General features: G+C 40.3%; 2 protein-coding genes and 2 long non-coding RNA genes across 6 annotated transcripts in view; 2 read left to right on the forward strand and 2 right to left on the reverse strand.

The window, feature by feature from the left end:
- LOC135240900 (lymphocyte function-associated antigen 3-like) overlaps window positions 1–11,002 on the forward strand; it is a 26,112-nt gene extending 15,110 nt beyond the window's left edge. The window contains exon 8 of the transcript XR_010325824.1: window positions 9,324–11,002. The gene's annotated coding sequence lies outside the window, so the exon portion shown is untranslated. The remainder of the gene's footprint in view (window positions 1–9,323) is intronic.
- Window positions 1–20,499, forward strand: part of LOC135240899 (uncharacterized) — a 27,541-nt gene extending 7,042 nt beyond the window's left edge. Inside the window, exons 7-13 of one of the 2 annotated variants that reach the window (XM_064310932.1) lie at window positions 15,166–15,444; window positions 15,688–15,930; window positions 16,205–16,300; window positions 17,004–17,033; window positions 17,448–17,492; window positions 18,150–18,164; window positions 18,468–20,499. In XM_064310932.1, coding sequence (XP_064167002.1) covers window positions 15,166–15,444; window positions 15,688–15,930; window positions 16,205–16,300; window positions 17,004–17,033; window positions 17,448–17,492; window positions 18,150–18,164; window positions 18,468–18,577 — 818 coding nt within the window. In that variant the 3' untranslated portion in view covers window positions 18,578–20,499. Of the gene's footprint in view, window positions 1–15,165; window positions 15,445–15,687; window positions 15,931–16,204; window positions 16,301–17,003; window positions 17,034–17,447; window positions 18,165–18,467 lie in introns of both variants that reach the window. The other variant, XR_010325823.1, reaches the window with a different exon arrangement.
- On the reverse strand, window positions 334–4,150 carry LOC135240902 (uncharacterized). Its single transcript, XR_010325827.1, has 2 exons — window positions 3,842–4,150; window positions 334–3,259 (listed from the first exon to the last, which is right to left on the reverse strand). It is a non-coding gene; the product is annotated as an uncharacterized LOC135240902 (long non-coding RNA).
- On the reverse strand, window positions 15,363–25,794 carry LOC135240901 (uncharacterized). 2 transcript variants are annotated; one of them, XR_010325826.1, is made up of 3 exons: window positions 25,579–25,794; window positions 22,517–22,621; window positions 15,363–16,850 (listed from the first exon to the last, which is right to left on the reverse strand). It is a non-coding gene; the product is annotated as an uncharacterized LOC135240901 (long non-coding RNA). The 2 variants fall into 2 exon arrangements; XR_010325825.1 differs by lacking the exon at window positions 15,363–16,850 and adding an exon at window positions 21,636–22,257.

Consider the following 25,794-nt stretch of genomic DNA (forward strand, 5'->3'; position numbering starts at 1 on the left):
TCATAAAATTAATTGTTGCGTATAATTTATTTTGCCTTTAGAAACTCCAGTTGGAATATAGGTATAAGGAGAGGAGAGACCAGAAGGGTGGAAAGTGCACAGGGAGGGAGCTATGGACTATCTGATGTAGTGTCAGATCATATAAGTGCTTCACACGCAAGCTTGGGGAGTGAGGCAGACAATATGGAGGACAACCTGAAGAGAGATGCAAATGGCAACGATGCACAAAATGAATAAGAAACCATTCTCCAAAGATTCACCACGTCAAGATTCAGCCTAAAAGCACTAACAGTATAATGTGCCATAGCCCCCTCTTAGCCCAGGGGGGGGGGGTGTGCGTGCGTGCGTGCGTGCGTGCGTGCGAGCGAGCGAGTGAGACTTGACTTTGACTTTTAAGTTCCCTTTATTATAAATAAAAAGAGGACAAATCCCTCAAATCCCCACTATTTACAAAAAAGAAAAGAAAGGGATAGAGGTAAAATTATGGTTAAAAAGACAGAAACAAGCACATAAAACAAAAAACAAAATACAAATAAAAATAAGAAAACAAATACCAGTAAAATATTACAAAAACAGTGTTCCATTCCACCTCAAACCATTAGTTCAAAACTTTCACCTTCGTCAGGTTTACAAATACACCCATCTATCCCCAAATTGCAAAAAAATTTCCAGCTTCCCCAATTAGTACATTGTATGCATGTTCCAACAAAAGTCTTCCCATTACTAGACCTCTCACCATTTGAACGGGATCTTGTCCCCCACTGCCTTGAACCTTGTTACGCCGTGTCAACCATATTGACATTTTTGCTTTTCCTATTAAAAAGTTCAGCAATACCACCTTTTCTCTTTTTTTAACAGTGTACCTTGGCCCAAAAACAAAAAGTGCGTTTGAATATTGGAAACCTAAAGCTAGACACCAAACCTTTGACCGAATGTATAATTGTTTGCAACCGTGAACACCCTAAGAAGATATGAAAAATTGTTTCTGATTCCCTGCAAAAAGGACATCCCTGCCCCCCTCAGACGGATCCAGGTGTGCCTTGTATCTGTTCGTAGCTATCGCTCCATGCACAATACGCCACTGAAGGTCTCCTGTCCTTCTTTCGAGGGGCCTTTTGTACAGAGACTGCCAGCTACCCTTCGGGGAAGAACCTGACCCAAGAAAAGCAGTCCATTTTGTTTCATGCAGGTCACATAAATTTTGGAGATACAGCACCTTTATGCAGATAATGTACAATGCCTTTTTGTTGATTCTGCTAAAATGACCGAGTTCAGGTGTTTTAAAAGAAAGGATCATTCCCTCCTTTTCCTGCCAATCCCCCAAACCAGGTGCCACAGTTATTTCGGGGAACGTCAGGTCATTGGCATCGGAAATTCTCCCAGTTAGGTCACTCAAGTAATCCTGCATGGGTCTGGGAAGTGAGGTGCAGAGTTCTTCCAGCATCCTCTGACAGATACGGATAGACTTGAAACCCGCCAGGGCTGCCACCTGTTCCGCTGCCAGCCACCCGTCAGCTGTCCGCAGATGACGGATCTTGGAAATGCCGGCCTCCACCAGGCCAGATCGCACTGTTGGTGAGTCAAGTGTCCCAATATGTAGTAGTGGATTAAAAAACACAGGCTCCTCAAGGGTCCAAAAACCAGGGGTAGCGGTATCGTCCCTTGAAACAGCAAAAATCTGCCACACCTGTAGGACTGCTCCGTAAAAAGGGGTGAGTTTTGCCAAGTCCATTCTGCTCAATGTCATTAAAAACAAATGCCTATCCAGGCCCATCCGACCCACCTTGTTTAACAGGGCACAGGCAACATCCATCCAGTAGTGGTGCTTGTGGTACAGCAGGCGTTGGACAGCCTGCAAGCGGAAAGCTGCCACTCTGCATTTGAGGTCAATCAGTCCTTGGCCTCCTTCACTGATTGGCAGATAGAGAACTGCTGCCCTTAGCCAATGGTGCCCAGACCAGAAAAAATTAAGCAGTGTCTTCTGTGTCTCTTCAACTAGGCCCACTGGAGGTTCCAGTACAGTAAATCTGTGCCATAAATTGGCAGCAACCAGATTATTAATGATCAGGACTCTTCCCCTATATGATAGCTGGGGTAGCAACCATTTCGATTTAGATAACTTGGCACACACTGTCTCCACTATACCCTCCCAGTTTTTCTTTTTGTACTCTTCTGTGCCTAAATGAACCCCCAAATATTTAAAACCTGACCTCCCCCATTGAATATTACCAGGGAGGAGTGGCAAAGCAAAATTGTCCCCCTGATGAAATGTTCCACACCATAAGGCTTCAGTCTTCTCCCAGTTCACTCTCGCAGATGAGGCTTGCTTATAAACACTGAGTACCTGTTGTACAGCTTGCATATCTTGTGGATTTTTTATAATGACCGCAATGTCATCTGCATAGGCTGACAACTTAATTGCCTCCTTAGTGGGTTTCCCGTGAACATGTTAGTTTACTCCGCAACATGCAGAGTAGAGGTTCTATTGCCAAGGTGTACAACTGGCCGGATAGGGGGCATCCCTGTCTAATCCCCCTCTGTACCTTAACTGGAACACTCAATCTACCCCCTGTTTTTACCATACATGTGGCACCTTCATATAATAACTTTAACCAAGACATGTATAACTCCCCAAAACCAAACATTTTTAGTACTTTAATTAAATATTGATGATCCACCCTGTCAAATGCCTTTTCTTAGTCCAGGGAAAGAAAACCAAACTCTGTCCCATAAACTTGGGCAAAATCCCACAAATCACACATTAAAAACAGATGATGATAAATGGATCTATCTGGTACACAATATGATTGGTCATTGTGGATAAGCTTTCCTAAAACAGTTTTCAGTTTGTTGGCAAGACATCTGGACAAGATCTTATAGTCTGAACAAAGGACAGCAACAGGCCGCCAGTTCTTCAGCAGCCCCAGGTCCCCCTTTTTTGGGAGTAGGGACAACAGCACGATGACAACTTTTTGGAAGAGTCTTTTTTTCAAAACTGCTTCTTAAAACGTTAAAAAAATCTTGTCCAATGACTCCCCAAAACTCTTTGTAGAACTCTGCAGGTAGTCCATCTATTCCAGGTGCGCGACCGGTGGAAAGCTGTTGCACCGCCTCAGTCACTTCCTCAAATAGCAGATCACTGTCCAAAGATGTCTGCTCTTGCTGCTCCAAAGAGGGAAGAAGCTGAAATAATTCTCCAGTACAATGCCCATCTGTGCCTTCTGCCTTGAACAGCTCAGAATAAAAATGAACAGCTATTCTACGCATTTCCATTGGGTCAGATGTCTCTGTCCCATCAGGACAGCGGAGGCAATACATAGCTTTTTCCTGGGCTGTGCCCCTCTCCAGGTTAAAAAAGAAAGAGGTGGGAGCATCTATATCACGAACATGAGTGTACCGAGATCTTATTGGTGCCTCTTTAGCTTTTCTTTGCAGTATGTCCCCCAATTCCTTCCTTTTTTCTGTTAAACTAGTGTGTGAGTCTGTGTTATACTGTTGTACCATTTGTGACTGAATCCTGAAGATATCTTGTTCTAGTTTGTGCGTGGCTTGTTTTAGTTTAAACGTAGAGTGTGAGGTATACTGTTGACAAAAAACTCTAATCTGAGTTTTACCCACATCCCACCATTGTAATAGATTCACATTCTCCCTTCTGCTCACTCCAATTTTTCCAGAAGAGTTTAAATTTCTCACAAAAAACCGTGTCCTGTAAAAGTCGAGTATTAAACCTCCAAATACAATTTTGCAGAGCAGTATGCAGGACTGTTAGGTTTACCATGATAAAACGGTGATCTGAGAAACTGGTTGGGAAAAGATGGGCAGCTAAAACGCTATTGCACACTGCCTTACTCACGTATGTTCTGTCTAACCGTGCTGCTCGCACCCTGTGATGGCTGCAGAGCGAGTCACACAGACAGGTCGCTGCGCTAAGCCCAATTCACCCCATTTATCATACATTTCCAAGTACATTTATACATATCATTTAAAATAACTCGCCACACGGTTTCTGTTTTTCACAATCCTTTATTTACTTTCGTTTTATTAAGTGAGTGCATGCACTTAGTTTAACGTTAGGTTTACCATAATGTAATTGTACCGTATTATTTGTATTACCTGTGTTTAAGTTTCATTCCTGCAGACGGGTCCGCCGCAAAAGGGGTTGCGGGCGGAAACAAGGAACATTTATTTGGTTCCTAGTGGGAGGGCTGATCAGTCCACTGCATCCATGGCCCGAGGGGACCACAAGACCCATGGTCATCTTAAAATTATTATTAAAATGTATGCATTTTTTTCTTTTAAAATTATTAGTCAACAAATGCAATACCAATATTAACTATTATATGTATATTTTGTTGTCATTCCTCAAATACCTGTTATAGCTATTATACATATTTATGTCACTTTTTTTCTGTATTTTGGTGCTGGCCACCATTATATAAATGAGTATTTTGGCCCCCTTGGTCTGTCTTGTTTTGGGGCGCCATGGTGTGAGTCTGTTAAGCTAAAAGGTTCCATAATTGCTAATCTGCTGTATTTTAGATCTCTGTATTTTAAGAGGCAAGAGCAGATCTAGAGACATTTTGTTATTTGAGCATTTCATACTTCTTTTTTTTTCTTTCTAATTTTTTATGTACATGTTGGTTTTTTTCCCTTGTTGGTTTGAGACATTTTTTTGTGGTCAACCTGTGATGGGAACAATAAACTCCTAACTTTTGCACCGCTACTTCTGTCTCTGCGCCCTTCTCTGGTATGTCCATTACACACCCTTTCATCTAATACCTTGGTCCAGGTATAGAGCTTCACACCTGGGTGTCTCTCCCTCCACACATCAGCCGTGTTTCCACCGCAGGAACTTTACCCCAGAACTAGGAACCTTTTAAGGAACTCAGTGCGTTTCGACCACAGGAACTAGGGTCTAAATTTAGTTCCGGGGGCTTTATTTTACCCCCAGAAAAGTTCCTGCTCGGGGGGTAGTACTTTCCAAAAGTACCGGAACCTTTGGGGTGGGGCGCAAGCGCTGAAAATTTCTGATTGGTCGACTACTTGCAGTGTTTTATTCAACCGCCATGTTTAAAAATCTGCAGCCGCAAACCGATTTATTTTCATAATAACTTCAAATCAAACTTGTATGTTATGCGGCACAGTAGCCTAGTTTTGGTTATAGCCTGCCAATGTCTTGGAATTATAACGTGTGCTTTTCTGTTCTTTTCTTGCTTTAGTATTCGTTTTATAAAATGCTAAGCATTCGTGCTGGGACAGCATATTACGTACCAAAACATTCAAACGGTTTAATTCGGTTGCTGAATATTTTCTTCCGGATTTTCTTTGTTAGCCCATTGTAATTGACTCAAAACGTTTGATACAGTTATGTGAGGTATGCGGTAGTTGCGTAATTTACATTGGTGATACAGTAAAAGTAAATCGGAAATCACCTTCTGCACTTTTTTGTCAGGGTAAAATAACAGGTTAATTCTAGTAATCGTCCCTTTTGCTTTTTCAGACTGCCGTAATTTTACTCTGCCATTCTTCAATTCCACAAAAAGACCAGGAAGACTATGGACTAATTTATGGTGCATGGTTCGCATCTGGAGGGCACACTTCGCTACTCGGATAGCAGTAATTTTGAAGGAAAGCAAACGGTGGTTGTACCACTGCTAATTTAAATTTTCACGCAAGTCCGAGTTTTCGTTCTATTCTTCTCATTTTGCGATTAGCCTATATGGAATTGACGATGAGAAAGTAATCAATTCAACAGCAAATTGTTTACAACGTGTGCATGTTTTCTGCTGTTGTTGCCAGTTATTTGTGGAAAGTGAATGCATTCTGTCGCCTCGGATGTCAAGACATGAAAGTGAATGTTCGCATAAAAACATAATGAATGTGTTTGAGAGGAAATATAAAACAGTTACAATCTGACTGTTTGGCCTGTTATATCCTATTTGTTGCATAACAACGGTCCAAGTTCAACTACCAACGACAGTTTTGCTTGACAACGGTAAAATATGCCCAAATGGCTGCAGAAGAATATTTCAATTTCAGGTGATGAAATCGATAAAAATCAATAAATACAAAAGTAACCATATATAGCCATTGTTGGTAACCTGTTGTATATAAGTGGAATAAACCCCTCCGGGCTGTCCCGGTTATTAGAAAATAATGTAGGCTACTTCGGTGGTAGTATGGGGTTACAGAAGAAATCATAGGACAGATGAACCGAGGACAACGTGGCTTTTTCATACGTCAATGGGCTAATTTGCCTAACCTTTGCGGGACTTTAGACCGCGGTGGAAACAAAGAAATCCGGAAGAAAATATTCAGCAACCGAATTAATCCGTTTGAATGTTTTGGTAGCCTACGTAATATGCTGTCCCAGCACGAATGCTTAGCATTTTATAAAACGAATACTAAAGCAAGAAAAGAACAGAAGAGCACACGTTATAATTCCAAGACGTTGACAGGCTATAACCAAAAGTAGGCTACTGCGCCGCATAACATACAAGTTTGATTTGAAGTTATTATGAAAATAAATTGGTTTGCCGCTGCATATTTTCAAACATGGCGGGTAATGGCGGAAAATAAATACAACACAAATGCTACGAGTACTCGACCAATCAGAAATGTTCAGCGCTGCAAGCTCCACCCAAAAGGTTCCTGTACTTTCGGAAAGTACTACCCCCCGAGCAGGAACGTTTTGGGGGGTAAAACAAAGCCCCCAGAACTAAATTTGGACCCTAGTTCCTGCGGTGGAAACGCACCGAGTTCCTCAAAAGGTTCCTAGTTCCGGGGTATAGTTCCTGCGGTGGAAACGCGGCTTTTGTTTCAGTATGCCAGCTCACCTAAATTAGATTACATTACAGGCATTTAGCAGACGCTCTTATCCAGAGCGACTTACACAACTTTTACGTAGCATTTACATGACCATTTATACAGCTGGATATATACTGAAGCAATACAGGTTAAGTACCTTGCTCAAGGGTACAACCTTACCCATTATACTACACTGCTGCCCTCTGATGTCACTGGCTTAATGTATCTGTCACTATTGAGAGAGGTAACTACAGGTATTTTCAGAAATCACTAGTCATTGGGAGTGGCAGAAATATTATTCTGTTTTCAGTTCCAGTTATTTTGGCTAACTGTGAAAAGTATCTTACTATGTGACAAATGTGGCATTGTACATAACAATACACTAGTGTGCAATATACCCTTGGGTGATTTGGATAAGTGAATGGGAATAAGATCCAGGATACAAGGTTATTTAACCTGTTCATTTCCGAAGCTGGTGAACATCAAGAAAGAATTAATAAACACCTGCATATGTGGCAACCAACATACAGTAGATTTGCTTAAAAATGATGTTCATTTTTTACGGGTGAAATAATGTACACCTGATCTCGAACAAGCTTCTATTCCCACAGTTCATTTACCTTTTACCAAAAGATGAATGAATCTTAAGGGCTTCAGAAAGGGGCCAAAATATCCCCACTCGGCTTCATTGTTTTTATCGCTATGCGTCTCTTATAAAAAAGTTAAATGCGTTTGTTTCATTTCAATATACTCGAATAACAATGCCTGTTTCTCTTTATCTCTAGCTCCGTTTACATTTAAAGATCCTATCCTTAAAACCTCCATAGACTTATAAGGAGTAGAGAAAGAACAGACAAACAAAGGGAAAAGAAAACGTAAAGAAACTAGCCACAAACCCATGTGTATTTAAGTTTTTTAAACGATTTAACCCTTAGTAGCCAGTAGCGTTAACACTTTTCCCCTTCCGAATAGTTGTTAAGTGTTTCTTCAAGCGAAAACGTTTCTGCCTATCAAGGACATTGTAACCAACGCTCTTCTGTGCCTTTATAGCCGAAAGAACGAACTTGTCGAGATCGGGGAAGAATCCTCTAATTCTACCGTCTTTCCCTTAGTTTTATCCAGGAACGCGTTAATTTGGTCGACCGAGTACAAACTCCCTTCGTTTGTCTGACTACAAGAAGTATCAGAACCCTCTGACCACCTATCCTCTTCTTCCATTGTTTCATCCGCAACCTCTACCGTTTCCTGCATTCTGTCTGAACTTTGTTGTACCCCCCGCTTACCCTGTGTATCACAATTGTCCTGCCCACCACTACTACTCTGCCCTTCCACGATTAACACGTTATTTCCCTCCCTCTCATTGTCAACTTGTTTTAAATGCTCCAAGCCCAGTAAATCTTTACTTACCTCCTGTGCTGAGGAGGGACCCTCGCCTGGGTCTATGTTCGCCTCCTGTACCGAGCAGGGACTCTCGCCCGGGTCAGTGCTCTCCTCCTGTACCGAGCAGGGACCCTCGCCCGGGTCAGTGCTCTCCTCCTGTACTGACAGTACTTCGCCCGGGTCTGTATTCACCTCCTGTGCAGAGGAAGGTCCCTCTCCCGGGTCTACGGACTCAACGGAGTCTCCAGAAAATGGTTTCTCTGTAACTACCGTGGGCCTACTCCCTGTAGCCGACCCATTATCACTCCGTGTTTGTTCTCCCGTCGATCGACCCTTCTCTCCCTCTTTTTCCTTATGCAGACAAGCAAATCTTTTATGGCCTATATTGCCACACTCAAAACAGCGTAAGCTGTCAGTGCTTGCATATACCATATATGATGTTTCTCCATGACTTACACGGAACGAAACATCTAATGTTTTTGTGGGCGAGCTTAAAAACATAAATACTTGTCTGCGAAAAGACAGAACATGTTTTAGCGCAGAATTTTTACACTCGAGTGGAATCATTTTTAATATTTCAAACTTACCAGATCTATTTAGTTCCTTCTCAATCGCCCCGTTCTTACTAAAAGGTGGAACATTTGAAATGGTTACTTTTGTGGCCGGTGCTGACAGCGGCGTTATTTGCACGAACGTCTCCTTCACCCAGAGACCATTTTCAATCATCTGACTGAAGAGATTTTCGGTTTTTAGAAACACAACTACAGCCTTATTCATTCTCGATGCCGAGTCGATACTATCATGCCCTACTTGTTCTCCCACTGCCATGAGTATCTCTTCGATAGTTACGCCCGCCTCAGGGACGCATTGAAAACCATTGCGAAGGGAAAGGGGTTGCGTTCCCCCGTCAGGGCGGGACTCCATTCCCCAACCCTGTACTGCCGCGCTGGGCAGTTCCTACCTTTCGATTTACTGTATTGAAACAACAATAAAAGCAGTGCAATGAGGGAGAAAAGGAAAGAAAGAACTATAGCAAAGAGGAAGAGAAAAGAAAGAAGATGAAAACACTACTCTCTCAACAGAGCCACCCTCACACGCACACACTCACTCAGAGAGAGAGAGAGGCTTCAGGCAAGGTGAAACACTAAAACACTAGGTTAGTGTTCGAATTACAGCGAGGGTTCAGGGGGTCTGACCCCCCTAATTAAAACATGGACCCCCCCCCCAAAAGAGGTACAAACAACAGGTTGGGGGAGTCGAAACATTTATATATCCTTCTTACCTGTAATCGTAAATATTACAATATATTTCCCATCAGTGGGAAATATAGGGTTGGTGTCTAGTGACGCCACTGATGGGAAATCCCCGCCGTAATTCGAACACTGCACTAGGTCAAACACTAGTGACCTCACTATGTTCTGAAAAAGCATAACTAATCACACAGAGTTCCTCCAAGTTGCAGTGTTGACAGTTTATAAGGAGAACATGTCAGAGGCACTACAGGAAACAACCTTCTGCAACACCATGACAGCAATGACGGTACCGAAAATAAAACCGTGGCCGAAGAAGCTATGGAAAGCACCGCTCATGGTGAAGGCACTACCGAAAATAACACTATGACCAAAGCTCCGAAAAGCAACACTGCGACAGGAATACACACTACAGACAGAAAGTCTTTAAGAAAACCATACAGTCAGGAAATATTGGGATGTAAAAATGCACTAAATATTCAAAGGGGCAATTCATAAATGCCACGATATTGTTTATAATTATTATTTTATATTGTATTTATTTAGCAGATTCTCTAATCGCAAGTGGCTTAGAGGCGTACCTAGGTGCAATATGCAAGTACACATACACTATGTTCTGTGGCACTAGGTGATGACACTATCCTCTTTGGGGGGGTCTCAATCACACTGACAAACAGAATCACCTATTGAGAGTGGTTCCACTTTTATATTTGTAGGCCAATACAGAGTTAAAAATAAAAAATGAAAATTATGGTAAAATGACCTTCTCTTCCTTACCGTTCTAAAGCAAGCATGGATGTAACCGCATTTAAAAAAATATTCTGAGCCTGTGAAAGTGTTTGTGCTTCATCCTGATGTAAATGCAGTCAGTATGTTATAGCATGCGTTCGCATTTTTGGAGGAAAAAAAAAAAACCCTAATGTGCACAAGGCAATGTCCTTGGAGTCGGGATGAGGTATTATGATTTGTGTGATCTCCTTTCTGTTTCAGTACATTTTGTCAAAACATGATTACAAAAAAAGTGAAAAAAAAGGTTTTATTTTTTTTCTCAAGGAAGTAAGTTGCTATATTGGAGAACTGAAGCTTTCTTCGATGTTCCGTTGTATGCTTTGATATATCATGGGAGCATATTATCATGATTACTAGTCTTGTCCTCATTTTCTTTGTTACAAGACTTTGGCAATAGTTTAAATGTTTTTATTTATTATTAATTGTCCAAACTGCTGCTGCTTGCTGTTGCTGTTTGCTTGCTGTCTTGTTCACGTTAGCTTTTGTACCACCATTTTTGGCTGGACCACAACAGCGGGGCCAGCCCTACAAACAGGAATGCCTGTGACTGAGTGAGTGACTGAGTGATGAAGTTACACCATTGGTCAGCCGAGTTATGAAGTTACACCATTGGTCAGCCGGATCACGTCTGTTAGGTCCAGCCATATACTAGGTGTTGACCTGGTCTTGTTTATGCCACTGTTATGTTTATTATTCCTTGGGCAACTGATACTGTGAGCTTTGACTACCGCATAAATGGAATTCAGGTCAATAAAGGACTGCAGCTGAAATGTGAACTTGACAAGATGTTAATTTCACACAAAGTAAAGGTGGTAAGAGAAGAGCCTTGTAAATGACCAGTTGGCGTGCTTCGATAGAACAAATTAAGCTCTGTGGATGTTCTTGAGTAACCGTGGCTTTATGTTTGGAAAGACATGTTGCTGTGGAATTTTTTAAATGTACATTTTTTGTGCATTGTGTTCCGCACAAATATGGATATGTTCAGGTCCGTTGTATCAGGGTGAGCTGCAGCGGATATCTAGAAAACCCGTCACATCTCAGCAAAACTATCTGAATGGATAGATAGTACTCTGGGTTGGTGGAAACAAACCTTAATTTCATTTTTGTGTGAACTGCCCCTTAAAGTCAATACTTGTGTTCAGCCTCAGCTAGGAGCCATGCATTACCTCCTACTGATAACAATAGGAATAAGTGTACTCCAGTATAAGCCCCTGCAGTAATACATGGTGGTCAGTGATGGCTCATAGTAGTGTACTCTTCTGTAATAAAGACATTGAATAAACACAAAAGAATTCTCCAATGCACAGTAAAAAGCCATGTTTTACTAGTACCAATCACACCTGAGATGGGTCGTGGATAGAGCACTGAATCAGGCCCTTGTGGTGGAAGAGGACCCTCCCTTTCAGTTAATGGCTGTCATTGTCACGTAGACTTTGGAGAGTTTGGGTGGTTGCTTGACTTCTTCGTCCAAGTGGGCAAACTTCTAGAAATCTGATGGAACTAAAAACAGGGACCACAAACCATCTGGCCATAACGCCCGAGCACATTGTGAAAATAACTCAAAATAAATATTTAAACTAGAGTCGTGTTAGATTTGAACACACTGCAAAATCTAAACCTGTGTCTAAATTTTTTATTTTTTATTTTTACTCATATTTCTGCTGGCAAACCCCCCTAATGTGTTCCATGTATTGATTCCAGTGTCAGGCACAGGTCACTTTATGGTAGATAAGATTTGCATCAGATCTACATAGATAATCCATTTCACTGGTGTGATCCGCATCAGATGAAGATCAGAAGGTTTGTTATGACCAGACTTAGAGCAGACAGATTATTTAGTAAATTACAAGAATGCAGCCAAAATCTGGTTTCGGCCATGAAGACAGTTTCCAGGAGGGTACAGTACTACACTGTGGCAGTACCCTGATTTTATTTAATCATTTTATTCATATAACTGCAAAAAGTCATGATTCCATTTACTCTGGAGTTTACACAGGCTGAATTTGTAGCTTGTCAATGTACTGTGCCAATCAGAGCAAGTTAGGGATGCTGGGTATCAAGCAGTCAGTCTTAGCTTTGTATAGTGCCATTTACAAACAGGCTATCAGTGCTTCACTATGAATATTTCTGCCATTAATCAGAAAAACGAGAAAAAGGCAACTGGGACAATTTGGGAAGTCTTTTTTAATAATAATAAAAAGATGGCACCCTAGAAAGGATTTCTGCACATTTCTGTACATTTATGCAAATCAGGAATTGTATGCAAATAATCTGTCGACCTGCATTTTTTACAAAGCTGGTACATAACCACGTGTCACTACAGGTGGGTTCTTGTGACACTGCCATAATCATTTGAAGCACCTTTCTAATTTAAATGCAACTACACAATGCATGGATTTTTGAAGGCACAGCACTTGTCCGTCCTTTCCAGAGGTATCACACCTGTCAGTCGAGGCATACAGCACGTGAATAGTGGGTTTATGTTCTGTGGTTTATGTTTATGAATAAACTCAGCCAAGGTTGTTCGAGAGCTATAGGCTAGCCGCTAAAGCAGAAACATGCACATTAGAGACACGAAAGCACACCCCCATCCAACCAAAGCTGTGAAGTCCTGGAAGTAGGTTTGTACTGCTCATGTCTGCAGTGCGAGTGCAAAACATTGGAGTTACACGGTCTATGAGTTCCACATTGACTTCTGAACGCAAAATAAAACTTATTTTGAAATCCATTGATGACAAGATTCATAACGCTGACTGTGAAAATATGCTTAATTTTCTTTAGACAAATCTACATTAAATAAATAATTAGATTACCGTTTCCCCAATATAAGGTACAAAGCGACATTAACACCAAAATTCATTTTTTTAAATTGTATTTTGGTTATAGCCCCAGGCTTTCTGCGACAGTATTTCAGACTAGCTTAAGATCAAGGCGATGAGGAACATATTACTAGGGAAAATGTATATTTTGGAGTGAAGGACACGAATGTATTTTTTAATAGACTAATCAAATTCTGATTATGGCAACACATTTTATACATGGAGCTAAATATGTACAAATTCAACCATCCCTCTCTTTATTTAAAAGATAACGGCGTATTTATGGTAATATGATCAAAAGAAATAATACAAAAAAACTTCAATCTAATGGTACGCTCTGAAATATTTTAAGAGTAGTGATGAGGCCCTCTCCCTCAACCCCCTTTTTTTCTTTAAACGTGATTATGTTGTTTAACATTTATTACGATAATGATACTAGCTAGCTAAATTACGTCATAGGCCTACTCGTTCACTCGTTCCGCTGAGGCTATTAATGTTCTAAAGCTGTTGCTGAAATGCAAATGAGCCTTGCTTCCTACTTCGGCGTTACAGGACTTGCACCGCCATCTAACACGCATGTCTACGACCCATGAACTTTGGAAATAGCGGCTACGAATTGTGCTTTATGTACTTTTATTTACATGGGAAAATAACGGCAACTTTTACAATTTGTCGTTTTAAGCGTGTTTTATTTTTACGATATCGCTAACCCCCATTTACATTACCTTTTGTTTCACAATTAGACTAACAAAGCAGTAGACGTCGACGAAAAGTTTCAGTTTCGTTTTTGAGAAGAAATTGGTTGGGAGGACAAGCAGTTGCTACGGCTAGCGACTTGGATTAGTTTATCGATAAGAACATCAGTAGACAGTACGGACAGAACAGCGATGCTTACCAGGGAAGTTAAAGTCGTTTACTTGTTATATGTTTTGCCATCATCGATTCTACTTCTAGCAGCAGGTGAGTTGTACTATAAATGTACAGGAGTCAGCTACGGAAATCAACGGTCACATAAGGATAATGTTCAGTGTTCGGGCCTGTTCTTGAAAATATCTAGGCCAACCTAGACAACCACTAGCGACAAATGGCACGTGTATGTTATGTGTGTGCGGGATCGCACGTTATTGTAGAATTTAAAACTATATACGGCCGAATTTAAAGTAATGCGGTTAGCTATAACCATGTAGCTAGCAAGGCTAGCTAACGTAGACCGACGATAGCTTTGACTACAAAGGGGCAACTCCCTTTTGTCACTACAAGGCAGCATATGCGGAAATATAGCAGTAACTGGGCAAATGGAAGGCTATGAAAATTGTTGTCCCATTTAACGAATTATCATTAAAGGTTAAGGTCTAGCCTACATAAATCTTCGCATGCCTTAACTTCTGAGCTACAACGTAGTACGGTCATCTTATTGGCTTGGAGAAAGAGGCTCAGAAAGTTGGTTGTATTTGTAGGCTATTATATCTTACCCGACTGTGGCATAACAGTTTGCTATGTAAACGAAAGAAATAATAGGCTATAACAGATTTAATACCTTTGACAAAGTGATTGATCTTTCATTAATGAAAAGTGCTAGCCTACATCTGTTTGTCATTTCAGCATACCAATGTGTCTGGCCCCCTGTGTATGAAAGGGAGTATGGCTTGTGATACAGAACAAAATTCAGAGAAATTTGACAATAAAATGTAAACTAATCTCATCTAAAATAGAGTTGTATATACATGTTTATCCTCTGGATTGTTGATACAATTAGCCAGTGACTTCAGCACACGTCACCATTGTGTGTTTTGATTGTAAAAATATAATTACTTGAGGCAATTCCCACACATCATTTATTGGAATCTTGATAGTTGGCCTATTAATTAATCTCTGTGCTTAAGTGAATTAGTTTGTGGATGTGTATGCAATGACAATTCTGCGCACACAATGAGGAAAAGTGTTGTAATGGCATCCTGTGTGTTAAGATTTGCCACGTAAAGTTTGACGCTGCTTGTTTCCATCCTTGCTGTTTAAGTGAGGTGCTTCACCTTTAAATACAAGAAAGTGCTACAAACGTACGCATATATGTCCTGTAACAGAAATGCTTTTGCATGACGTGTACACAACCCCTTCCTTAGGTGATGAACTGTATGGAAAGAAAGGAGGAGAAATCACATTATCCCCCGGCTCGTTGTCTGCCTCACTCACCCGCATCGTTTGGAAACATGGGGATGACAAAGCAATCGAGTGGGAGGGCGGGCAAACTGACGCTTATCGCCAGTTCAGAAATTCCACAACTGTGAACGAAAAAACAGGAGAAATGAGGATCACAAAATTAAATTCAACGTTTAATGGAGTTTATTCATCCGATGTAAATGGCATTCAAGCTACAAAAAGATGGACGCTGACGGTACTCGGTAAGTAAAGCTGTCTCTTCTGTACCCCTGTATCGTCATCGTAATCATATTTAACATAAACTCATTGAATCAAGTATTCAGACAGACGAGTATTTCTTTCCATTGATGAATGCAGTAGTCATACACTGAATATTCACATGCTCAGATCGGCAGCCTTCTACAGATTAGCGCTATGAAAGGTAATGGAGTGTAGACAGTTGCTTAGATTATCTATGATACAGCTGTTCTTTGCTTGATCAACAGATCCTGTTTCCAAACCAAGAATTGTTGAGAACTGCAATGAATCCACGTGCGTATTGTCCTGTAAGAATGATGCCACCGTTAAAGTTCAGTGTGCTTGGAGAAAGGGTGAAGAAGAATTGCTGCAGTCCGATGGAACCTTGAAACTTGAGAAGACTGATGACAAGGTTGGAAAAGCTTACATATGTAACTGCAGCAACCCTGTGAGCTTTGCTCTGAGTGACCCAGTCGTTCCATTTCGCCCAGGTAAGCAGATGGAGTAAAGTGCTATTTTCCCAACATTTTACCTTTAGAGAGTTATGCTGTGCAGTAATACATATGTGCAGCCATAAAGGTGGTGCAGGACAATGGGATTTGTTTATATGCATTTATACAGATTAATATAATTTGTTTTGTTAATATCAATCGTTGTGATTAAGCAATCATTTACAGTTAATGAGAATTGTATCCATAACACTGTTTACAACTCAGAGTTGTATTCATAAAATTAATTGTGGCGTATAATTTCTTTTGTCTTTAGTACCTCCAGTTGGACTTATTCTTGGTTTGCTATTTCTCATCATCATCATCATCGCCATCGGGGTAATTGCATTCAAGAAAAGAAAACAACTGATGAGTAAGTATTTTCTCCCCAAAAAACAAACATATACAGTGGAGGTAATATGTATTGTCAGAAGATATATTAGAATGTCTGATCCAGGTGTTCTTTTGCTGACTATTGGGCAATCACAAGATTCTCTTATCGCTGGCGCGATGTGACAATAGACTGACATTTCGCCAAGACTGTTTTCTTTCATGGTCTCTTTTTCTTTGAAACAATGAATTAGTTACGACTATTATATTTTTATTATATTAATCAGGCATTCAGTATTGACAAACTGATGAAGAAGCAAGATCGCAAAGTGTACTTACTCTGGAGAGAGACCTTGTACACAGTGCTGCTTAGTTCTTAAGTCTCTCTTTGCGTTGATTTTTATGTTTTGGAACATTGTTCACTCTACAGCAGCAAAATGTGTTGTTCATAAGATGAAGATGCTCCACGTATTTCATAAAGGGCCTTTTCAAAATGCATTTGAAAATGATGCAATATCCTGCTAGTTTGAAACACTGGCCTGGTAGGTCCATTGTGCCCTGTGACTATTGTATGCTGGGCACAAACTCATTTTCTGTGGGGAAAGAAAGAGATTGTGAGGCATTTTTATCTTTCTTGCAGACATTTCATATATACTGTAAAAAAACATTTGGGTCACGAGCATACATTTTATAAAATGATCGCGCAGAAATTTTGTCTTGTAATTAACTTTATTGTTTTTCTGCAGAATCCGTGAGGACTCGCTGTGGGACAAGAGGTAATGCTCAACAGACAATGCTGTGACTGGGTGATGCATCCTAGATTCATGTACTGATAAACAGAATATAGAATTTAAAAGAAGAATAATATAAAGCTGTGGAAACACATCAGGGGCACATTCACTAAAGGATGGTTTCCTTTGCCACTAATTCTGATGGAATTTTATGGGTTTCCTAAGATGTCATATGTACAAAGCATATTTTTTTTATTTTATAGAATGACAAAAAAATGTGGAGTGGTGAGCTGTATTTTCTAAAAATGACTTTTACTTTATTAAAAACTGCATGTGACTGTATGTTGAGTTTACCCCAACATGGCAAAAAAGGACAGAAGAACTGTGAATTGGCAGTTACTAGCGTACTAGTTGCACCTTTCATGCTAGTCGTTTTCTCATGACCCATTTACTATTTAGGAAATGCTGCTGCTAAAGAAGGTGGAGCTAATGATACATCACAAAGTAAGTCCTGTTTTTACTCATATATTTAGAACGAGGAACCACAGTGTCATCCTGCTCTATTCAAGTAGTAAATGACTGACATTGTTAGCCTGTAGCGGTAGCAAGTAAAAAGAATTGTCTGAATGCTGTTCATTTCACCATACATAGACTTCCCTTTCAAGATAACTTGCACCTCAAACACTATTATCTGTTTGTTACTTTTCTACCTGTCAAAGGATTAGTTAATATTAAACCTTTTTGAAACCATTTTGATATTCCACATCGATCGCAAGGCTAGTTCTACTCTACATGCACTATGCGTATCAGAAAGGACCAGCCAGGCTGCAGGACTCAACACTTACTGTACGACAGGGCAGCCTGTACACATCATGTGTGTTGCTTTTGTCAGATGAAGTGATGGTGCATCTCCTGCTGCCTTCGCCCCAGAAGCTTTGGCTTTTTCATGTGCTCATAAATGGCTCTCCCGTAAATCACAATGACACGTTTAAGAACTGGACTTATCGCAAGGGGAAAAATTGCCATGAACAAATTCATTTTTTGGATGGAATAAAAATGAACAAATCTGGGGTGGTGGTCTGTATATTCTGAAAATGACTGTTTCTAACAAATATGGTTTTACTGTTCCTGAAACCCTGGATAATACCATTGATGACAAAGCTGAGCCAATCTATGGTAAGTCCTGTATTTAATCGTATATTTCCAATAGAGATGAAAGGTTGTGAAGAACTTGGTGTGTTCCACAAGAACAGATTGCCACTGATAAATGTTGACATTTAGTTTATGGAATGGAACAGTATAAATTCAAAAAAGAATGTAATTTAAAAAATGAATGTAAATTAAAAAATGATCAAATATTTCAAAACATTTTTTATACTGTTCATGCTGAGTTTGCATTAAAATGGCAAGACAGAACTACTATGAATTGGCAGTTATTAGTGTACTAGTTAGTGTACCTTTCATGCTGTTTCTATTTAGAAAATGCTGCTGGTAATCAAGATGGAGCTAATGAGACATCACAAGGTAAATCCTCTTCTACTCATATTTCAAACGAGGAACCACAGTGTCATCCTGCTCTATTCAAGTAGTAAATGACTGACATCGTTAGCCTGTGGCGGTAGCAAGTAAAAACAATTCTGTCTGAATGCTGTTTATTTCACCATACATAGACTTCCCTTTCCAGATAACTTGCACCTCAAACACCGTATTATTTGTTTGTTACTTTTCTACCTGTCAAAGGATTAGCTAATATTAAACCTTTTCAAACTATATATCAAACAATCTGTGCATGTGCCACAGATTGCCACTGATAAATGTTGACATTTAGTTTACAGTATAATTTCAAAAAAGAATGTAATTTAAAAATGATCAAATATTTCAAAACATTTTTTATACTGTTCATGTGGAGTTTGCATCAAAATGGCAAGACAGAACTACTATTAATTGGTAGTTATTAGTGTAATAGTTGTACTTTTTCATGCTAGTTTTTCAGGTTTCAGAAGGGAAATGGCAAAGTGGTTTTTAGAATTGTCTTGTCCCTTTTTACTCTTTAGCAGTTCCTACTAATGGTGACAAGCCTGCCAACAGCACGTAACGGATGTAAATCCTCATTTTACCTCATATACTGCAGCGAACAAGTTTGTGTCATCCAGCACTACTGAAATAGTAAACGACTGAAATTGTTAGTATGCAGTGGTAGTAAGAATAATTTCAAGCCTGAAGCGTGAATGCTGTTTATTTCACCAGACATACAGTAATTATTGTACCCTTCCCAAATAACTTAGGTTATGCATCACCCATCAAACACTGCATTTATTACTTCCTTTCCCCTGCAGTACAACTTCTCATCTCCCATCTGAGGAACACATTCTTAGTGCTTGTGCTCAATGTTTGCAAAGACCAAATTAGTGTTTTATTGCTGCATTTCAAAAATAAGTTGTGTGTAATGACTATAAAAAGTTGTTCTTCCCCAGCAGGAGCCACTGGAAAGCTGTTGAAGGCCACAAATATCGCCAGATATGCTTCAGTCCAGCTGCTCGACTGGAGCTCAACAGCCTTCACCTAAGATTAAAGACTCTCAGGATGTCGTCATGGATTAAAATGTCTGTCTACTCGTGTTGTGTTAAATGTGCTAAATAGATCAAGCTATGTATTCTCGCTCTCCTCGTTCGTTGCACATTTTTAATTTTTTAATTTTTAAAGACACCTGGGTAAAGATTCCTTCTGTACCGGAATGTACCAGTGTTCCCTGGAATGGGCGCCAGTCTGTTACTCGTTTCAGTTTTATCGTGTTGGTTGAAACCTGCAGAATATGCGACACGGCAGGATGAAGGAAAGGTGGGGTAGAAGGACCGCACGCGCTCACGGTCAAACAAAACGGCAGCTCTGAGCAGTGGCACAGGCTCTCTCCTGCCGACCTCTCCTGTCTGTGAAGGCATAAATAGGTATTGTTAAACCAAGACACCGATCACAGGTCTTTTCTGAATGTAACTGCGGAGTACCTTACCGTAGATCCGTGTTTTAAACAAAGGGCCTGGAATACGAGTGCAATACACTTCTGTTTAGGATGTACGCTGATTTGAGGTTTTGCAGTCCAATTCAGCACTCTTTAAAAGAGTGCATGGAAATAAGATGCTGTGATTGGCAGTCTCTAAGTAATTTGTACATAACTTGTCAATCATTAGACTAGGGTATATACAGTAAGGCTTCCATCGGCACATAACAGCATTCCACTGATGGTGTGCCAGCCAGCTGGTGCTTCTGTGTATTTTCACTTTATTCAGAAGGGGAAAAAGCAGAGAGCGCTCTACTAGAACTGGAAACACAATGTAGGAAGTGGCAGAGCACTGGAAATCAAGGCTCTGGCAGTATGGGTGGAGGGTAGAGAGCCAGCTGCCCTGCTCAGAGCACCACACAGGCTTTTAGCTTCAACTGTTGCTAAAAATGTTGAGCGTGGTTCTTTCCTGAATGTGGCACCTTCATACGTGTCCAAAATGACACCTATTTTTGCTTTTTTTTTTTTTTTTTTTAAAGTTTGAAGATGCATATTCACTGGCATGTCAACTATGCTCAAATGCATATTTCCACTGCTTCTGTCAACATTTGGTGTTAAAATAATTCCTCTGTCAAGTCGCATAAAACTACACAGTGGCTTACCTTTTGCAGTTGTTGAAGTCTGTACATTGTTCAGTATGTAAGTAGCTTTACCCAGAAATTGCTTTTTTTTTTTTGTTCGCACTGATTGGAAATGTGGAGAGGAAGCCACTCATTATTTATGAACTCCTGTCATCTGTCAGGATTACTTGAGTGACATTTTTATGATTTTTTTTCCTACAGCTTTGGAGATAGGCAGGCACAGATTGTCGTACTATAGTAATATTTGAGGTGCTGTGCAAAATATTTAAAGAAATGCTAAGCGCTGTATTTTATGGAGTAATCTTATTACTGCCTGGACTTGTTCTTTCATTTTATGGAATAGTTTCCGTATTCATTTATATTTTAGCCATTTTCTACAATCATTTAAGGGATCTTCAGTGGGGCACGTTTCCATGGACGCCATGAACATGCAGAATGTTCAGGCAATACTTGCAGTTCTATCTTTTTAACCACAGAATTAGATTTGGGACACTCACTGTTGTTTTCTGTATGTAGGATGCATGCTTTGGTAGTGTACTGTTCAAATCATCTATATTGGATTGTGTCATAACATTTTAGTGAGTTTGTTTTAAACCACACGGTATTCAATAAAATGCTAATTTTATTAAAATGTGTATATGTAGTTGTGGTGTGGGGATGGCTGGTTTAAGCAGCCACACCTGCCCTGGGTCAAGCTAATTAGACCTGGCCAATTGGATAATTGGTTAAGAATTAGATAATTGGCCAGGCTAATTGGACCCAGGAACAGGAGTGGCTGCACCTGTGCGTAGTGAGGTAATCACTGCGCACAGGTTAAATCTGCCATCCCCACCCACACCAGGGAGCTTTGGTCATGACTGGGTTACATCTGCTCACTTTGGCTGTAACATCTTGCCAAACCCTCGTTAATAAAATCTGGACTGTTTGAACATCATCTCCCTGTGTCTCTGTGCTGGAGGGCCCCAAGGAAAGCCACTTCGGTGGCCTGTGGCAGGCGTGTTTGCCACAGTAGTATTGTGTACAGGTGTTTGTGAAATTATCGCTTCAGGGCTTCTTTGGTCCCTATGTATTTTATAAAACGGGGAAAGACCAGTTACACATTTCAGTAATACAGTGCGAATATCCAAAATCACCGTATTATTTGTTACTTTTATACCTATCAAAGTGTTATCAAGGAAAACAAGGCAAATTCTACCCATCATGCATCATTGTTGGATGTGTAATAAAACCGGGTGCATCAATGCATCGCAAGGCAAACGTCACAATGCAACTGCATCATTGTGATATGTATAATTTGTATCGCAAACCTTGTTTAGGCAGATTGAGGCACTGAAGTTAAAGGCACTTAACATTGAAATGTATACTATTATTACAGTGATTTCTTGAGAGTTGGTGGGGTGGGGGGGAATCTGTCAAATCTAATGTTCACATTCACATCGCAGCTAATGACATCGTATTGTGATTAGTCATTAATTGTATCATACTGTTATAAATTCAGAGAAATTGTATTGTTTTTCAGAGTACCACTATGGTATTGTCATCAAGTTGTATAGTTACGCCCCTAGGTTATCAGGAACGACCACCCAGGAAAGATGTGGTGATGGCGCCATCTGCTGTCTTCCCAAAAATAAATCTAATAAATGAAAATGAAACGTAGGCTTTTTTTTGTTGAATTCTTTTGTATTTTTGACTTTAAACAAGAATCTTATTAACCAGTACATTCGAGAAATTATAAAATGTTATGTCATGGCTGAAGTGAAAAGATTTACCAAATTAGAGGCAGGAATACACCCTGGTCAGGACATCAATCTGTCACAGGGCACACCCCATTCAATCACCATTCACTCACACACTCATACCTACGGGCAATTCAGAGTCTCCAATTAGCCTACCTCCACGTCTTTGGACCGTGGGAGAAAACCGGAACTCCACACAGAAAGGCCCAGCCTGGATTTGAACCCTGGACATTCTTGCGGTGAGGCAACCACTGTGCCTCCCTGTGAAGTAAACAGAGAGTTGGAAATAAACATCATTGACTGTATGCTACTTTTTTAAACAAGTCTTTTTAATTTTAGGGAACACTGGGGGAAATAACCCTTTGAAACAGTTTTTCAATATTGTGAGGCTAAAAAATAGGAGTTCCAGCTATTTAGCGGTCCACCCATGTGTCTGTGCATGTGTGCTTGCGGTACACTTGCATTGTGGCTCCGCCTCATTCAAGAAAGAGCTGCAGCCAGGCCCTTTTTCAGACATGGTCGTGGAACGTCCCAGTCCTGAAAACGCTAATCGAGAACCCTCTGGTTTTACAGACTCCAGAAACACCACCTCATCTGTGGGAATGGCATAAGCTTCCCTTGAACAAAGGACTTGAGCCCTTTCACACACAGGGAGAGTGCAGAGAGTAGTGCTACACCATATTTGAGCTCTCCACTGTCACTCATTCTAAATGCTTAGGTCTCGTGTACATTTCAGCTGTTTTTTTTTTCTTCCTTCCACATAAAGGTATAAAGGGGTTATATCCCAATTGACTGTTCTCATATGTTTATCTTGTAAGTGTGTGTTACTCTTACTCTGTGCTTTTCCCACATGCAAAGAAATGCACACAGTTGCAAGTGTAAGTGCGCACAAGCACACATACACATGCACACACACATATTCCCACGCTCTGTGACTGAAGGACTATTTGCAGGACGGCACTGACAGGACAGGGGGCCACCCACTTCCTCCAGTGTGCACACCAAGAGGCTGCATATAGAGTATGACTCAACTTCACACACAGAGAGAAACGGGGTCTACCGGTTTCACCAGAGAGCATGTGTGGTTGTGGTCTTTTTGTGAGAGCGGACGGTATCGTTTCCCCCACACACAGTGGTTCAGTGCACACGGTTTCAGTGTGGATGTTCCTTCTTTATAAATGATGACCGTATCAGTGTCACAAATGCAAAGTATCTTATTTTGCTTCAATTCGGCACAATAAAGTGTGCTCGGGTTTTAGAGGACACATTTTGTTCACTTGGGAAAATTATATTTTTCACTAATGAAGGATGTGTATTGATGCTGAAGAAAACGGCATTATGTTTGTTCAACAATGCTCAGTCAGTCAGCAGCGAACACTGGCACTGTGATTATTGCATTGAACTGGGCCACCAGTTGTGCGTTGGAAACTGCCTTTGTCATTGGTTGCAAACAGCCATCATATCTTTGATGTTTTTGCATTCTTGTGATGAATAACAAAAGCTAAAGCTTTATTTTACATGTCAGTACATTTGACGCTTCATGAAAAATGCTTTTTAGTTTTTAAATAAAAAAATACCTTGAAGAGAGAGTGTTCACCTGACCACTGAAATTCTTCTAGGGACACTTTCAGATAACACTGCTAAAAAGCTCTCATGGAAAGAAGTTACAATGTTTCAAACTTCAGGCAGGACCTTCCAGACAGTTTGGCAAGTTTTTGGGATTAAAATTTTTTTTTTTTGCTGCTCAAAAAGTCCCAGCAGCTTCAATAATGTATACATTTTGATTCAAGTCACATCCATCTAATCGCAGCCTTTTACAAACAAACATAAATAAATGTGCTGCACATACACACAGCCTCTGCACTGTATTCATTGGATCAAATCATCACACCCAAGAAAGTCCCTCAGCTGAGACTCCCTCTTACATGAACGCACTCCTCCCACCTCTTTCCTACAGGAGGAAGTCTGTCAGGATGCTGAGTCACATGCCTGCATGCTTCCGTTCATCCTAATCCACAAAGCACAGACTGTTCCATTACACCATCTGCAGGGTTAATACTGTTACTGTACTCTCTGCAATACTCACTGTTCCATTACACCATCTGCAGGGTTAATACTGTTACTGCACTCTCTGCAATACTCACTGTTCCATAACACCACCAGCAGGGTTAATACTGTTACTCTGTTACTGCACTCTCTGCAATACTCATTGTTCCATAACACCATCAGCAGGGTTAATACTAATTCTGTTACTCGGACCTCTATAATACTTACTATTGTATTGTACCCTGAAAGGGGTTAGTGCTGATAATGTAATGTTTTTTGGTAATGAATTCCATATTTACACGAAGATACAACATGTGAAAATATTCAACAATACACCAGTACAAACACTAAATCTAATTGCTACTAATCTGTGATTTTTTTTTTTTTTTAGACTGAAGCTACACTCCTACAGGTTGCTCTGGTAAGAGAAACACGGGCTCTCATGTTCATGTGGACCTGCTGTGTCACTCAAACAGGGTCATATCCACCCTTGTGCAGACAGAGCAATGCAATTGCTGTGGAGACAAACGTACTGAACAAGGGCAAATCAGAAACCTGAAATACTAGCCTATTTGACAGCAGTCATCAGTCCCTCAATCATTTTCATGAATTAATTAATTTATTTATTTTACTGGGATAACTGCAATCAGAAACGTTTCAAACGTAAACGGCCTTTATTAAAAAAGCGACGAAATTTGCCATCCATTAAAGGAATGTTTGGCGGTAAAATTGAAAAATCCTATTTAATCAGTTCTAGTGAGAGACATAAGCAAACTGTAACATTGAAACATCTGGAAATATTGTACTGCCCATGTTACATTTTCTGAAAACAAAGAACCATTGGCTTAGTAAGTTAAAACACAACAAATAAGACTGTAGCCTACATGAGTTTCAATCAATAAAACATGGCTAACGTTTCAACTCCCAAGGCTAGTAATTACAGTAAGAACTAAATAAAATCAATTTGCAGTTTATTTCATGACAATGGAATTTAGTCGGTTGGCTGGTAAATTGCAAATTTGTTTGGTTGTTGTATGTCCAACATGCTTTCTGAACAGCACATTTCACACACCTGTTTTCCTCCTTCGCCCCTTCCTGGCGGACTCTCATTTTCACTGCACAACCAACTCTATGCCATGGGCTGACAAATCAACCACGTCAGGCCTACTCACCGTTTCTCTTCCAGCGGTTGCCACTGACTTCAAAACCACTCACTCCCACAACATCAGGACATGTTTTGAAATAGTTTCGTAATTGCTCATTGTATGCTAATTTTCGTTGTTAAATTGAGTAGCCGACTTCTGCATCTTCCTCAAGTGCCATGAGAAAATCACGTGAATGCGGTATCCGGAAACAGTTTGTTGAGGTGGGGTTTGATTGGGCCGTTT

Source organism: Anguilla rostrata, chromosome 15, assembly GCF_018555375.3.
Source record: "Anguilla rostrata isolate EN2019 chromosome 15, ASM1855537v3, whole genome shotgun sequence".
Lineage (NCBI taxonomy): Eukaryota > Metazoa > Chordata > Actinopteri > Anguilliformes > Anguillidae > Anguilla > Anguilla rostrata.